Source organism: Hyaena hyaena, unplaced genomic scaffold, assembly GCF_003009895.1.
Source record: "Hyaena hyaena isolate Hyena2069 unplaced genomic scaffold, ASM300989v1 scaffold_673, whole genome shotgun sequence".
Taxonomy (NCBI): Eukaryota; Metazoa; Chordata; class Mammalia; order Carnivora; family Hyaenidae; genus Hyaena; species Hyaena hyaena.
In genome coordinates this window covers 639,870-655,626 of record NW_024081308.1, presented here as the reverse complement: position 1 = coordinate 655,626, position 15,757 = coordinate 639,870, and the positions used below count along the sequence as shown (strand labels likewise).

The following is a 15,757-nucleotide window of genomic DNA, read 5'->3' as shown; positions in this document are numbered from 1 at the left end:
TCACAAAAATCAGTTGCATTTCGGGGCTCCTGGGTGGCTCAGTTAAGGGTTCGACTTTGGCTCAGGTCCTGAACCCCTGGTTAATGAGTTTGAACCCAGCATTGGGCTCTGTGCCAACAGCTCGGAGCCTTGGAGCTTGCTTCAGATTCTGTGTCTCCCTCTCTTTCCCTGCCCCTCCCCCGCTCACAGGCCGGCAAGTGCTCTCTCTCTCTCTCTCTTTCAAAAATAAACATTTAAAAAGTTGCACTTCTATGCACGAGCAATAAATCTGAAAAGGAAATGACAAAAGCAATTACATTTATAATATCAAAAAGAATAGAACACTTAGGAATCAAACAAGGAAGTAAAAGACTTGCTCACTAAAAACATTGCTGAAAGAAATTAAAGAAGGCATAAGTAAATGGAAACATATACTGTGTTCATGGATTGGAAGACTTAATATTGTTAAAATGTTTATACTGCCCAGAGTTATCTACAGATTCAGTGCAATCTCTATCAAAATGTCAATGACATTTTTGCAGAAATAGAAGACCACCCGTTTTAAAATACATATGGAATCTTAGGGGACCCAGATAGCCAAAACAACTTTGAAAAACAACAGATCTGGATAACTCATACTTCCTGATTTCAAAATTTACTACAAACTACAGTAATCAAAGCAATGTGGTATTAACATAAAGTCAGACATATAAATCAATGAAATAGAATAGAGAGCCCAAAATAAAGCCTCACCTATGTGGTCAAAAGATTTTTGACATGTGTGCCAAGACTATTCATTGGGTAGTCTTTCAGCAATGGTGCTGGGAGAACTATATGTCCACCTGCAAAAAGGAAGTTAGACCCTTACTTAACACCACATATAGAAATTAACTCAAAATGGATTAAGAACCTAAATGTAAGACCTAAAATAATAAAACTCTTAGAAGAAAACATAGGACAAAAACTTCATGACATTGGATTTGGCAGTGGTTTCTTGGATATGACCCCAAAGATAGACAAAAAAATTGTCTATTTTTTTAAATAAATTGGAATTTATGAAAATTTAAAAACTTTTATAAATAAAAAGATATTATCAACCAAGTAAAATGGCAACCCACAGGATAGGAGAAAATATTTGTAGATCATATCTCTAATAAAGGATTAATATTCAGAATATATAAAGTCCTGAAACTCAACAACAGAAAAGACAACCTAATTAAAAAATAGGCAAAGGACTCAAATCGACATTTCTCCAAAGAAGACATACAGATGACCAACAAGTGCATGAAAAGATTCTCAGCATCACTAATCATGAGGAAAATGAAAATCAAAATTACAGTGAGATGCCACCTGCCACCCATTAAAATGGCTACTATCAAAACAAAAACCAGCAGGCAACAAGTGTTGACAAGAATGTAGAGAAATTGGAACCCTGTGCGCTGTGAGGAATGTGAAATGGTACAGGTGTTGTGGAAAACAGTATGGTGACTCCTTAAAAACTTACAAATAGAATTACATATGATCCAGCAATTCTGCTTCTGACTATATATGCAAAAGAATTAAAAAAAAAAAGAAAGCATCTCAAAGAAATATTTGTACATCCATGTTCATAACAGTATTCACAATAGCTAAAATGTGGAAGCAATCCAAGTGCCTGTCAGTGGCTGAATGGCTAAGCAAAATGTGGAACATCCATACAGTGGAATATTACTCAGCCTTAAAAATGGGGAAAATTCTGGGGCACCTGGGTGGCTCAGTTGGTGAAACATCCAACTTCAGCTCAGGTCATGATCTCGCGGTTTGTGAGTTCGAGCCCTTTGTTGGGCTCCCTGCTGACAGCTCAGAGCCTGGAGTCTGCTTCAGATTCTGTGTGTCTCTCTCAGCCCCTCCCCTGTCTACACTCTTGCACTGTCTCTCTTTCTCTCTCGAAAATAAATAAAACATTTTTTTTAAATGGGGGAAATTCTACAATACTGACAAACTTTTAGGACATTTTGCTAAAGGAAAAAAGCAAGTACAAAAAAGGCAAATACTGTATAATTCCATTTATATGAGAATCTTAAAGTAGTCAAAATCAGAGAGATGGAAAGTAGAATGGTAGTTGTCAGGGGCTGTAGGTAGTAGAGAATAGGAAGTTACAGAGTTTCAGTTTACAAGATCAAGAGTTATGGGGATGGAATGGTTGCACAACAGTGTAAATATTTAATACCACTGAACTGTGCAGTTAAAAATAGTTAAGACACACTAAATATATTTTATGTATGTTTTACTGCAATTAAAAAAAACTTACCAGGAGAAAAACATATCTTAAAGTATTCTTAGAACATTGACTTAATTTCCTGTACACGTGGAGTTTTTAGTGATTAAAATTCTTTAATTAGTATTTTGATTTATTTAATCAGATTGTATCAAGAATAGTAGGAGCTGACCTTGGTTATTATCTGTAATTGGTATTTGGTCAGGCCCATTAAATATTATAGAGATTCAGTTAAATCACATAATGGATTTCTGTATCGTTCTTGATTATGGAAATTGTGTTGTTTCAATTTAGTGATTTCTTTTGGGAGGACAGTCCAGATAGATGGATCACATTTAACTTGGTGTTGACTTTCACGTTCCTCACCTGTTACATTGAAGGAAGCAGGCTTACTTTTCAGAGAGAGTAGGAGGAAGTATTAAATAAAACTGTCAGCAACATAATTTATTTCTAATGTTCTCCTTATGTTTTCAGAATGTAAATCCAGAACCATTCAAATCATAAAACATTCTGTTTTATAAACTTTTTTTAGAAGATTTTATTTTTTAAGTAATCTTTACACCCACCATGGGGTCCGAACTCACAACCCCAAGATCAGGAGTCATGTGCTCTATATACTGAGGCTCCCCTCAAACATTCTCCTTTTAAACTCTGTCCCAAAATATTACTAGGTGAAGGAGAACAGTGGTACAGTATTATCAAAACTGAAATTTATTTTTTCAAATTTAAATGGAGCTTGATTTAAACCTAAGGGCAGAATGTCTTGATATATAACAAAAAGGAAGAGCTTTTATGTTTTATCTTTATTTTTTTTAATGTTTTATTTCTGAGAGAAAGAGACAGGGTGAGTAGGGAAGGGTCAGAGAGTAAGGGAGACACAGAATCTGAAAAAGGCTCCAGGCTCTGAGCTGGCTGTCCGCATAGAGCCTGACGTGGGGCTTGAACCCACGAACCATGAGATCATGACCTGAGCTGAAGTCAGATGCTTAACCGACTGAGCTACCCAGGCGCCTCATATTTTATCTCTAAAGAGAAGAATATAAAAGTTTGGTACACTTGAGAATTTTGGTATGATGTGGGAGTCTTTTTGGACACAGAGAATACACATTTTTACATATCTTACATGCCTAAGACTCTGTACTTGTAAAATTTTGTTGTATATAACATGAAGGCATTTGTATGAACAAATCTGAGACTGTAATTTTGTTTTATGTATATATTTGAATGAATATTAAAAACACAAAATATTTTTCTTTTTTCCTTGCTATTTCTGTAAGCAAGTTTATCTTGCAAAGATTTTTCTATAACAGTCCTCACAGTATCCCCATACGAACCTCCAATCTTAATAAAAACCTCTAACAAAATAAATATTTCATCTTTGAATCCAGTGTTTGTCACAAATGACAAAGGGTGTTCTGTCAGAAATTCAAATATAAGACTTTTATTTGTAAGAAAGTTCATTTCAGTTTGGTTAATTTCATTTCTTTAGAGCCTCCAAAATTCTTGCCCATCTCATCAACACCCCAGCCAGAGAGACGGCAGCCACCCCAGAGACGACATTCCATTGAAAAGGAAACCCCCACTAATGTAAGACAGTTTCTGCCACCCTCCAAGCAGAGCTCCCGATCTCTTGTAAGTAACCGGAAAGCTGCGTCGAAACTTGAGGAACAGTGAGAGGCCTGGAATCATTAGCTTTCGTAAGACCATGATTAGGAGAAAAAAATCTTCCAAATTTAAAATGATCTTTAAATAGCTTTATTTGTTTTTAATATCTAAAGAAAACCAATTCTGACAGTAACCTAAATGAAATTTGACCATTCTTTGTTCATTTAAAGTAGTTTTCCCCCAGAAGACTTATCAATGATTGAAAGTATGTATTATTATTAAAGAAAATGCCTTCTTCTTTTCAAAGTCCACTTAAAAATTGTTAAAACTCATCAAAAAATTAGCAAAGTCTGACTACAGTACACTATTTTATTGAGGCAGAAGGACAAGTGGAGAATTTTGATCCGTTACAAGCCGTTGTACATTGTTTTCAAGTATGGTTTATGATCTTGGAGCCAAAGCTGCTCTTTGTACTGGATGATGGTTTTGCTATTTTCCTGAGGTTTCCAGGTTGGTGTAGTGGCTTTGATTCCCAGGACAATAGGAGTAATATGCAGGACCCTGCCAGAAAAAAGTAACAGACCCTCTAACTAGAAGAGGTCTGCAAAGATTCTTTTGCAGTCCCACTTGACTTAAGAAATATTTGGAGGCGAGATGAAGGCTTCAATCAGTAATTCTACCAACAACCTAATATCTAATATTTTTTCAGATATTCCTGAATTAAAAGCACTGGAATATGCCTTCTCTATATTTTAGTCCATATTTTTAGGCTGTCTTGAATTATCAGTGGTTCAAATGAAGCAATAACTGATTTCCCTCCCTCAGAGTAGAGGAAGATAGTGTTGTTCTTGTGAAGATACCACGTTTGAACAGAGCTTTATAGTGCTGAAATTTGATCATTTATTTCTGCTCCCAAATAGGTTCAATTAAAGAACTAATGATTGTATGTCAGTTCCTGATAGAATTCCTCTAACTCCTAAATAATCACTGAAACATTAAGTATAGCCTCACCAGTAGTTTATCAGCAGAAAAACAGAACTCTTAACCAGACAGGTTGAAACTTTAAAATCCAAAGACTTTTGTTAATGTGAACAACTTAACTGCTTTAGCAAAATGTAGTTATTGTCACAACTTAAATGTATGTAAGAGATCACAAATCCAATAATCTGGAAATTCTTCTCTTCACCCAACTTTTCTCTCAGAAGCCAGTTTATCATTCAGCTGTGTACCTGGCCTTGTGATCGTATGACACCGTTGTTGATGTTAAATTTTAAAATTATGAATGTGGAGGAACTATCAGATCAGTTGAAAGGAATTTCAGCTAGTAAGAGAAGTTTTGAATAGAATAGAAGAAATACAATAGAATTAATAGAAGAAAGACCATCAGCTGACATCAAGGGCCCAGAAGTGTATTTCCTGACAAAGGGGAACCCGTAGTGTGTGGTAGGTCAGTCTCCGAGTTGTTTTTGGTGGAGAAGAGTGAGACAGAACCCTTTGCAGTCACAGAGAAGAGTCTCAGTGAAAGGCAGTGGGAGAGCACTTCGGTCGGTGCTACATGGCGTTCAGGTTCTACAGGGAACCACAGCTCACTGGAAGGGCCTCTGGGGGCCAACTGAGACAAAGTAACCTCCGGTCAGACAGAGTAGTGACTGCTCTCACTAGTTCTCTTGAGAAATCCATAGTCACACTTGTCTCGTGGTAGTGCTCTCTAGCTTGGTAAGTACTTTAAAAGTATGACAATTAATTTAAAACTTTAGCTATATTTAAGAAAACAAGGAATACTTTTGTATTTATAACCCTTTCACTGAAAATGGCAGAAATGTCTTTGTTGGTATTCATTTTTATTTTTATTGTATCTCCCTCTCTTTCCTTAGGATGTTTAAAACGTAATTTTTTTTCATCATTTGGTCAAATGATTGAAGACAATTGCCCATCTAACTGAAAGGCGACTTGTCTTTCAGTACCTTCCCCAGAGTGCCACTTGCCCATCCCCTCCACTCCATACCTCTGCCCCCCAGAGGTGGTTGCCTCTGTCCTGCCTCCTGGTGAGCCCTGTTCAGAGGGCAGCTAAGTTAGAAACATCTTAAGTTTAGGTCTCTGGTGTGTGAACTCCGAGGTTCCCTAGGAATGACTTCATGGTATGATTACTGATATACACATATGGAAGCAGATGTTGGTGTGGACATACACGTGTGGAATCTACCGTTAACGTCTTCTGTGGTGTTTTTGTTTTGTTTTGTTTTTCTTTCATGCTCTGTAACTACTATTTTCAGGTCACTCATGTTCAGCATTATTTTCTCCTTTTCTTTCCCCCTGCCATTTTCTTTTCCCTTATCTGTTGTTCAGGTTCCTAGGATAACCAGTGTATGGCCAAGGACGCCTTTCCGACCACTTTTTTCTACCATACAAACAGCTTCTCTGCTCAGCTCCCATCCTTTTGAAGCAGCCATGTTTGGGGTAGCAGGGGCTATGTATTATCTGTGTGAGAGAGCTTTTACCAGCAGGTGGAAATCCCCAAAGGTTGGCCTCTTTCTGCTGGTTCTGGGAACTATTTCACTCTATCTCTTTGACAGTGGTACCTCAGCTACTGCACTCTGAACAATTAACAGCTTAGATGGGCACTTTGCTTTTGATCGTTGATTCCAGTCATTTGTAGAATGCATAGATTACACCATGATCTCAGTTGAGAGGAACATGACCTTGAAAGGACAACAAACTCAAAATGCAGCATCGGATTAGAGGGACCCAGTCGTACGGCAGGAGGAACGCCATCTCCTCTCCATGCGCAGGGGCACTCGGAGAGCCTTGGGTGCTTTCCTCCCAGGGCCTTTCCGCCATCAGAACGACATTTGCTCCCTCACTCAGCTGCCAGAGCAGCCTCCTGCCCGGCCACATAGCCACCAGGGACTCCTCCACCCATGGAACCATGTCATTCCCTGTTTCCCACACACCCCGCCCTGAGCTCCGAGAATCTCTCCTCCCCAGCACCTTTCATACAGCTGCATTGTGTTCATCAGGGTGTGCCATGGTTTTTAGGACAACCCAGTGCTCCTAGAAGTTTTAAGCTTTCCTTTTATTGATGTGGTTATTTTACATACTTTAAATAATTATGCATCTCATTATTTTTTAGATTTTCATACAAAATTTATTTTTTAAAGAAAACATAATACTTTCCAAACTCCATTGAAATAAAAAGCCCTCAAACTATGCCAAAGCTTCCCCTGCCCCTAGAGTAGCATGTGCCGCTGACTAGTGTTTGCAGCTGCCTGGTCCGTTCTCCTTCATATAGGGTCCTGGCTCTTTGAGGTCCTTTATTTACTAAATAATATCCTTGACAAATGAACCAGGAGCTGGTTTCTTTTTTATTCTTTATTATTCATCTTGGTTTGGAAAAGAGACTCTGAATGTAAATGAAATATAACAAAATCCTTTCTCTTCTTATTTGTTATGAAATAGAGGCTAGATCTCTATTTTTTCCCCGTTTAGATTGTGGCCGTTTGGGCAGTACATGGTCAGGTGCAGGGATGGCACTTTAATTCCTACCAGTCTTACTGCTATTACTGGAGATCTGCTAACGTTTTTATTTTTATTAGCAATCCTCCCCAAACAGAGATATCTATATACTAAGTCTACATATTACTGTAGGCAAACAGTTCACTTTGACTTTTAAAGTTGAACCTGAAAAAAGAGAAGAGTGACTAAACTTAATAGGTGCTATTTTAATTTAAATCTGCCTTTGATTTATTAAAAACTCAAACAATGGTCGTTTGGGATAATTTTCAAATATCTGCTACTTACAAAGTTTTTGCTAATTAAGAATCCTGTATAAAATATGACTACTCTCATTCTCTCTGTGGCTTAGTAACCAGAGTATACATTATGCTCTCTAATTTCTGTGCTACCTAATTCTAACCCTTACCCATGGTAAATGTAACCAGAATATTCAACAAAAACTTAGCAATTTTAGTGACATACATCAAAAGTAAGTTCTAAAGTTTCATCGTTCCTATAGCATATTGTAACCTTTATCAAACTCTTTCAGATTTAGCTTCCCTCTCCTAAATTTAGGAGTGAGATTGAAGCATAAAGAAGCAAGGGTATTTTAGAGTCCATGTCTGGCTGTGACAATGAGCTCTGTCCATGAGGAGGAATGACCAAGGCCTTTCACTCACTGTTAAAGCCCTGAATGCTCCTTACATTTTGGAGCTTTGATATCCCAGCAAGATCTTTTAAGGTTAAGGCTTAATTTGGCTTTGGGGATGTTTAATTTTTTTTTTCAATTGAAAAAATAAAAACTATTCTAGTAACTATTATTTTCTTTCATGTTGCATTAAAGTTTTGTTGTCCTTGGGAAAGCACCAGAATTAAAACATTAGCATTTGACCTGATGGAAATTATTTTACTAAACAGTAATCTGCTTGAAAGTTAGAGAAAGAACAAGAACACCCACAGAAAACACAATTTCTAATTATGTCCAGTGAAGCACTAGATTTGCATATGGTTCAAAGCAGGAAGTTGAAAGTATGCTTGACTAAGGCCTTTTGTGATTTAAGACTGAGAAGAGGGAAGTAGAGCCTGTCAGGTCTATTATGTGTGCTAGGCTCTCCCTGCAAATAAAAAGGATCCCCATCTACCGGAAATGTTTACCGGCCCAGGCATCCCAGTTGTAAAGTTAATTAAATTGGCACTATTTGCCGCTTCTCACAGCAACAAATCTCAGGTAGTGATTCTCTGATTAGTTGCTAGATTCATACATCATTTTGTTCCACCTCAGCAGTTTTGTCACATAGTTAACTATCAGAAAATGCACCACAATCATACTCAGCAAATGAATAAAAAAGACCATAGGAAAACTTCTTATGAAATATGATAAAAGCTGAGAAAAGCCATCATTCAGACGTGTGCAGCCAACAGTACTTATCTCCTGCAGAATTGTAGTGGCCTAACCTTCACACAAGCAGTGCATTGTTCCCACTTGACACTAAGCTGTTTTCTCAGGGTGGAAGAAAACAGAGTGGATATTGGACAAGCCAATTTAATCCTGTTATGTTTGAAAGCTTTTCCCACTGAAAGAGAAAATTATCTGATGGTGATTTTTTAAAAAGTATTTTAGACATCTTAGAGCAAAAGATACAGTCTTCCTGAACTGACTACCTTCCCACCCTCCAGATTCAGCTTAGTATCCTCTTAAAAATTCAGTTGCAGGATTTTTTTCCAAAACATTTTTAAGCAAATTTAACCTTCTTTTAAGTGAGCCTGACCAGACATGATTTTGTATTGATCGTTAGTAAGAAGCAGTTCTTCAAACTACTTTTTTTTTTAGTAAATGCTAATGTTTATCAAGTTCGCAACCTAGATTTGTTTTTGTTTTTTTCTGATTGAAAGACAGAACTGAATGTTAAAACTCCATAAACTGACTGCATTCATAGTCATGTGCTTTCTCATTTGGCTTGTTCGATTCCAGAATGCCTGTGAGCAGTGCTATTGTGTGTGTGTGGGAGTGAATTATAATGTGTTTGTACTGAGAACATTAAGTCTCAGTGTCCCTACGCCACAATGGCCCCTGTGAAGCCTGGCAGGGTGAGAATGCACAAGACCGTTCTGTCTTTCTATTAGACCCACCAATCAAGCACAGGGCCGGATGGGGAGCAGATGGGGGTGAGGCTCTTTATTCAGTGGGATCAGTTACATCAACATCTTCCTCAGCTGTTTTTAGGGAAGCCGTTACCATAAGACAGCCAGCATAAATATTTATTGTGAAATTCTTAAGATTTTCTCCACGTCCTTCCAGTGCTGATTGTGCATTCAGCAGTTGTTTAAAAGTAATAACAGAAATCTAGAGAACCGTGGGGCAGCCTGTAGAGGTTGCTTTTGGCTGGAAACTGCACCAGTAGTTACATGTTACAGTTCTGCTCATACCATTAGGATGTTTCTTGATGTGCTGATGTAACTTACCACTAAATAATGCTTCTCAGTATAAATTACTAACCACCTCCTTTTGGCTATTCTGGGTACCACAGACCAGTTTTGTAAATAGTACCAGTGTTGTAGATTTGTTATTTATCTACTAGCATATAGTATACAACACAACAGGAAGCAATGTCTTTGCATAATTGTAGGAGAAAATAGACATCAATTTGGTTTAGAACAAGAAAATGTTCTTTCAAGATTTTGTTACATAGATACATAGCTCTGCTTAATGGAATAGAAACTTGAGGCAAAATATATACCCTGATGTGAGGAACTTTCCTTTCCTGGAAATTTCAGTAGGCTATAATGTTTGACATGGTCCCCAGAAGTTTTCTGCCATCTGTTGTCTTAGTGTAATTAGAAATTATGTGGTCCCCAGAGTGAGCCAGCTCTGTCCCGGTGTTCGTTGGGAAACCTCTTTTCTTCTCTGAAGCTACTAACCAGGTGTCTGATCTGAAGGGAAATTGTGCAGTGCCAGAAAAGGGGGGGTGGGATTTCTTATTCATGTGGAATTTTGAATTTCAGGAGGAATTCTGCTATCCAGTGGAATGCCTCGCTCTTACTGTGGAGGAAGTGATGCATATTCGTCAGGTCCTGGTGAAGGCAGAGCTGGAAAAATACCAACAGTATAAAGATGTCTACACCGCCCTGAAAAAAGGAAAGGTAGAGCTATTTAAAGTTGGTTGATAAGCAGGGTTAGAGGAATGGTGAGTCCCAGGCCTGGCCTCCTGAGGGAGTGGTCTGCTGGCAGCCAGATGGTACAGGACTTTTAGGAGATTTCAGGAGGTAAGAGGCTTATTCTCTACTACACAGTTCCTGTTCTGCTTTGCTTACAAAAGGGAATATTTCTGTTTCTCCCTGAGAAATCAAAAACTTTGGAAGACTTAAAAACAACCATAATAAATAGTGGCATGCCTTCATAAAATCATGTCTGCATTTAGTTGTTATACTTTTAAAGGATTTATAAAGAAAATACATCTGAAAAATGGAAGAGACTGTCTCAGAACCTTCTTCAGATTGATTCCATGATGGTGAGCCTCTGAGAGCTGTAGCCATTTACTACCTTTTAAAAGTGGAATTAAAAGTAAATACAGAGCCAAATTATAATTCTCACAGAGCCAAACTTGAAAACAGGGTTTCTGAATTCTCTTTTTCCTTCTGTCTACTAAAGGTCCCCAATATGTATAAGTATATTTAGTCATGTAAATTAGGAAATTAATTGTTGGCAATGCTCTTCTCTCCCCTTTAAATTTGTATTTTTTAGCTCTGCTTTTGTTGCCGAACCAGGAGATTTTCCTTCTTCACCTGGTCTTATACCTGTCAGTTCTGTAAGAGGTAAGGTTTTTTGTAATTGATGACAGTAGTCCAATAAATACCAGTTACATTCACTGTTTAGTCATTTTTCCACACAGGAACAGTATTAGAAATTACCCCCATTCATTATCACATCATGTTGTACTTGTGGATTAGTAATACTGATTTCTTCAAAAGAGTAGAGCAGACACTTAGTGTTAAAGCTGGAAAATGTTTCTCCGTATGTACTTCTTTTACATAACTAAGGTGATCGTAATAGTCATATGTCCTGTTTAAACAGAAAAAGTAGATGTGATTGTCACGTGATCCTTCCCTGGATACACAAGTAAGAAATCCCAGACAGATGTGAATTGATCCTTTTACAGGAAACAATATAAGAGTTCAGTTTCACAGATTGTCTCCTCGGCAATCCATGGTTGTGTCAGTCCGTTACATTCTGGTGGAAGGACCAGAGATTTTGCAGTTTATTATAGAAATTCACAACCACGCAGCCATTGACTTCTCTGACTCTCGGGTTGCATCACATCGATGCTGAGTAACACTTCTGATTTTATATACAGGCCCGTGTGTTCACAGTGTTGTAAAAAGGTAAGCTAAGCTTGGCAAAATTAAAACTTGTGTTAATTTTAAGGAGTCTATCTCTTTAACAGTACTGCTCACTCTGGTTTCATTTGGGATCATAGATGCGGCTGCCCTCTAAACCATACTCCACTCTTCCCATCTTTTCTTTGGGACCTTCTACCTTGCAAAGAGGGGAAAGTTGCTTGAGGTCAGAAAAACCCCCCACTGGCCACCATCGGCCACTCCGGAGCATTGCCAGGTGAGCAAGAGGCCTGAGACTTCACTGTATGAAGGAAGAACGCTCCTTTTGAGGACCAGTGACAAAGTAGGGTTTGGGCTCAGGGTGCTTTAGGTTGGGTGGCTGGGTGGTTGGTTTTAATATAGTCTTGACTTGCACCCAGATCTCCAAAACTTGCCAAAGGTAATTTGTCAAGGGATAATAGCTAGCCACTTAAAGCATACTGAAATGTCATCATTTTTTTTTCTACTTTAGAGATCATTACTTTTGTAATGTCCTTTAAAGTCATCTTTAAAACTGACCTTATCATCAGGGGAGTTGAAAACCTACACATAAAGTTTAATCTTTTTTTCCTCCTTAGTTTTGAAAGCAAATCTGTTTAGTTCTTGGTTTCCAGCGGTCTTCAAGAACTTTGGTTTATCTTCCTAAATAAGGCAGAAATAAAGCTTTATGCCAGGAGCTTTATGGCAATTAAAAAAAATAAAACCTGAAATCAGTCCCTTTGCATTTAATGCAGGGTAAGGTTAGTGTTGGTCGTTGAGAAAGGATGGAGATCAGGGCAGCTCGGCTCACGTACTCACATACTCAGGCCAGAAAGGCTAGGGTTTTACCCACCAGCTGCCCCCCATTGGGGAGGGACATGGCACTGGCACTGAGTGCTGGGCAGCACCACTCCTGCACACAGCAGCTGTGGGCAGTGAGGCAAGGAAGCTTTGAGCCCAGCAGGTGACGTGTGCCCGGCATTGCCACCCCCTGTGCTGTCCACTCTGCTCTGAGACACTGCTGCTCCATGGCAGCCTCCGACTGTCGATCGTCACCTGTGAGCTCGAGACCACAGGACATGTTGTTGTTCCTTTCTGTACATACTCTTCACTTACGTTCCTGTTTGGTTTAACTAAAGTAGTAAATGAGTAGATGATTCCCAGTTCTTTCAAAAAGATTACCCAGAGTAATTATTATGATGAGGTCTGGTGAACTCCAGCTCTCTGGAATCCAAATAATTAGTCATCTTAATGTAGAGAAGTTTGGGGGAGGGGAAAGTGTATTTGATAAATGTAAAAATGTTGAGATAACTTTGCAGATTAAGACACATTTACTTCAGCTTACTGTAGTCTGCCCCACAGTCCATAGTTAAGTAATGTTCATCAACCCTGACACAGAGCCACTGGAGAAAGAATTTGAAGTTCCTTCTGAATCACCAAGAGGAGGTTAGCAACATGTACTTTGTTTCCTTTTAGTTGTTAAAGTCCGCTAGACATCATGTGTGGTACTCAGGTGAATACCCTGAATATCCTTTTTTCTAAAAATTCTAAAAGGGATACTGAGAGTTTTCAGTATTATTGTTTTTTAATAAAGTGTGTTTCCCGGCCTCTTTAAAAAAAATATTTTGAATTTTATCTTCAGTTAAAAATTCTTCCTTTGGAAGAACATGAGGTGACTCGCCCATTCAGTAGTGTTTTGGCAGCAGATTTACTTTCTTTTTGCACCTAGTTTCTTAGGATTGTGAAAGAACTGTAAGTGACAATACTGGATTCTAAATGTTTTGTTTTGTTCCAGGTTCTCCTCAAAATCTAAGTCTGTGGACAAATCAGATGAAGAACTACAGTTTCCCAAAGAGTTGATGGAGGACTGGAGTACTATGGAGGTGTGCGTAGACTGCAAAAAGTTCATTTCGGAAATCATCAGTTCGAGCCGGCGCAGCCTGGTGTTGGCCAACAAAAGAGCACGATTAAAAAGGAAAACACAGTCATTCTATATGTCCTCACCGGGCCCCTCGGAATACTGCCCTTCAGAAAGGACTATCAATGAAATCTGAGCCTGTGCCTTTCGGTTGCTTTGTGTTCAGAGTCGGCACGAGCATGGGAGAAACACTGAGCTGCACTGTCTCCTTGCTGCGGTCTTAGCTAATAGGCTTGAATTCTCATTAGATCAGGTTTTTGCTGCATCACGTTGTTCCACAGACTGAATGCTGTGTTCATATCGATTGATGGTACGTGACAGGTCAGCCAATTGCTCATTTGCACTGAGAGAGAACAATAGTTTGAAACTTGCCTGTGTGTGTGTGTGTGTGTGTGTGTGTGTGTGTGTGTGTGTGTGGATTTGGAGGCCAGAAACTTTTTCCTTAGTTCAATTCCTTACCGTTCCCTCAGACAATTTCCGGACTAAGGCAAAAAGCTTCTCACGTGAGAAATCAGCCTCACAAAGGCGTCGATGTTAGCACAGTTCTAAGCAGTAAGTCATATTGGCACTTCCACCTGACAGTGTTCCTATCTAATGTACATAGTGACCAGGCCCTGCCACGCACCAGGTACCTGGAGGCGGGGCCAGGCTGCTCATCATCTCACGGCACAAAACCTGGAAGGGTTTGCTCATACTGTCAAACTGATCATAAATTATTGTTGCTCTGAGATAAAGACTCCGGGAGGGACTTCACACCTGCATTCTAGTGCAACACATCTGGATAAACCGCACACCCAAGTGGGTGACCGTCTCCTCTTAGCTGCTGTGTTTGCCCCAGTGCAATGGATCAGTGTCTTCTGAGCGGGTGACAGGTTTTCATTCCCTATCTTGAATGTATTATGGCTACTTGTAGTTTTGCAACAGAGGTCTAAGAATTAAAGTTTCGTGGGAGTTTCGGGACAAAGGAAGGCTAAAAGTCTGTCAAGAAGTTGAGTGTATTTTGGGTAACTCTGAGGAGGGTTGTGACCGCATAGGGTGCCAGCTGTTGCCGCGCCCCAGGGACTGAGCTGGAGCTCTTCCGTTTTCAACTACATTTTTCATAACTTTGTAGTCTTAGCCATCACGACTAAATTAAGCCACAATTTGGTATCTAAGGTCTCAAGCTGAAATTAACTTATTTTTATAAATGAATTTTAAGGGGAAAAAACATTGTCTAGTTCTTTGAAAATTACAAGAAAATTAACCTGCCAGTAGGCTTTTTGGATGTTTTTTTGCACAAGTTTTCCTTGTAAACGACTGGAGTGAGTAGGGTGGGTTTTTGATGAAGGTAGGTTGGAGGGTGGCATTATATACCTGAAATTTCTCCACTTGTTTGTCCCATTCCAGGAGCTATACTTTATTATTTTAGTATGCTTACAAATGACCAATCAGATTGCCATTGATGCTTGGAAAATCAGTGAACGCACATATGCTATAATTTCCAGAAAGCTATAGGACACGCCTGTAGTCAGCACTGCAACAGCACCATTACGTAAGAGGCACGGCAGTCACATTTCATACCACAGCAGAGTAGAGTAACATTTCTATATTAGATTAACAGTAATACCTCAGAACTGCTCTGGTAGTAGTTTTTAATGGATTGAAATTTACAATTTAGTAAATGGCTTAAAATTACTTATACTTACGAAATAAACTTTACCAATTGACTAAAATAATGCATGTTAACAGTTCGTCTGTATTTGCATGTAAAAGCAGGCCACCAGAGAACCTTAATTGAGTTTGCAAATGTTTAAATTATTTTAAAGACTCTTGTTTAAGAGGTTTAAACCTTATATTGTGTGAATCTCATTTATAACATTTTCCAAGGGACTATTTGGATTCTGTACCCCAGAAGGTTTGGTGGAAGCCATACCCTTTGAGGGCCCCAGGCTTGGACCTCTAAATGACTACCAAGAAAAGGAACGGTATGTGTGTATGTATGCAGACATGACCTACGATAGTGTGCTTTTTAAAGTAATGAATAGTTTACTGCTGTTACTAAAATGTAAGAAACTAAGCCCCCACAATGAGAATTTCATTCGCGTTCACAAGGCAGATATCTAGCCTCTCTCAGTCTTTGGCTTCACCTCTTCAGGTTTATGATACTGTATGGG

General features: G+C 38.9%; 1 protein-coding gene across 3 annotated transcripts in view; it reads left to right on the top strand.

The window, feature by feature from the left end:
• Positions 1 to 15,316, top strand: part of SPIRE1 (spire type actin nucleation factor 1) — a 220,844-nt gene extending 205,528 nt beyond the window's left edge. Inside the window, exons 11-17 of one of the 3 annotated variants that reach the window (XM_039217237.1) lie at positions 3,726 to 3,868; positions 6,188 to 6,361; positions 10,337 to 10,474; positions 11,076 to 11,146; positions 11,686 to 11,713; positions 11,809 to 11,945; positions 13,482 to 15,316. In XM_039217237.1, the coding sequence (XP_039073168.1) occupies positions 3,726 to 3,868; positions 6,188 to 6,361; positions 10,337 to 10,474; positions 11,076 to 11,146; positions 11,686 to 11,713; positions 11,809 to 11,945; positions 13,482 to 13,740 (950 nt within the window). In that variant the 3' untranslated portion in view covers positions 13,741 to 15,316. The other 2 variants (XM_039217238.1, XM_039217239.1) reach the window with 2 other exon arrangements.
• Positions 15,317 to 15,757: the final 441 nt, after the last annotated feature.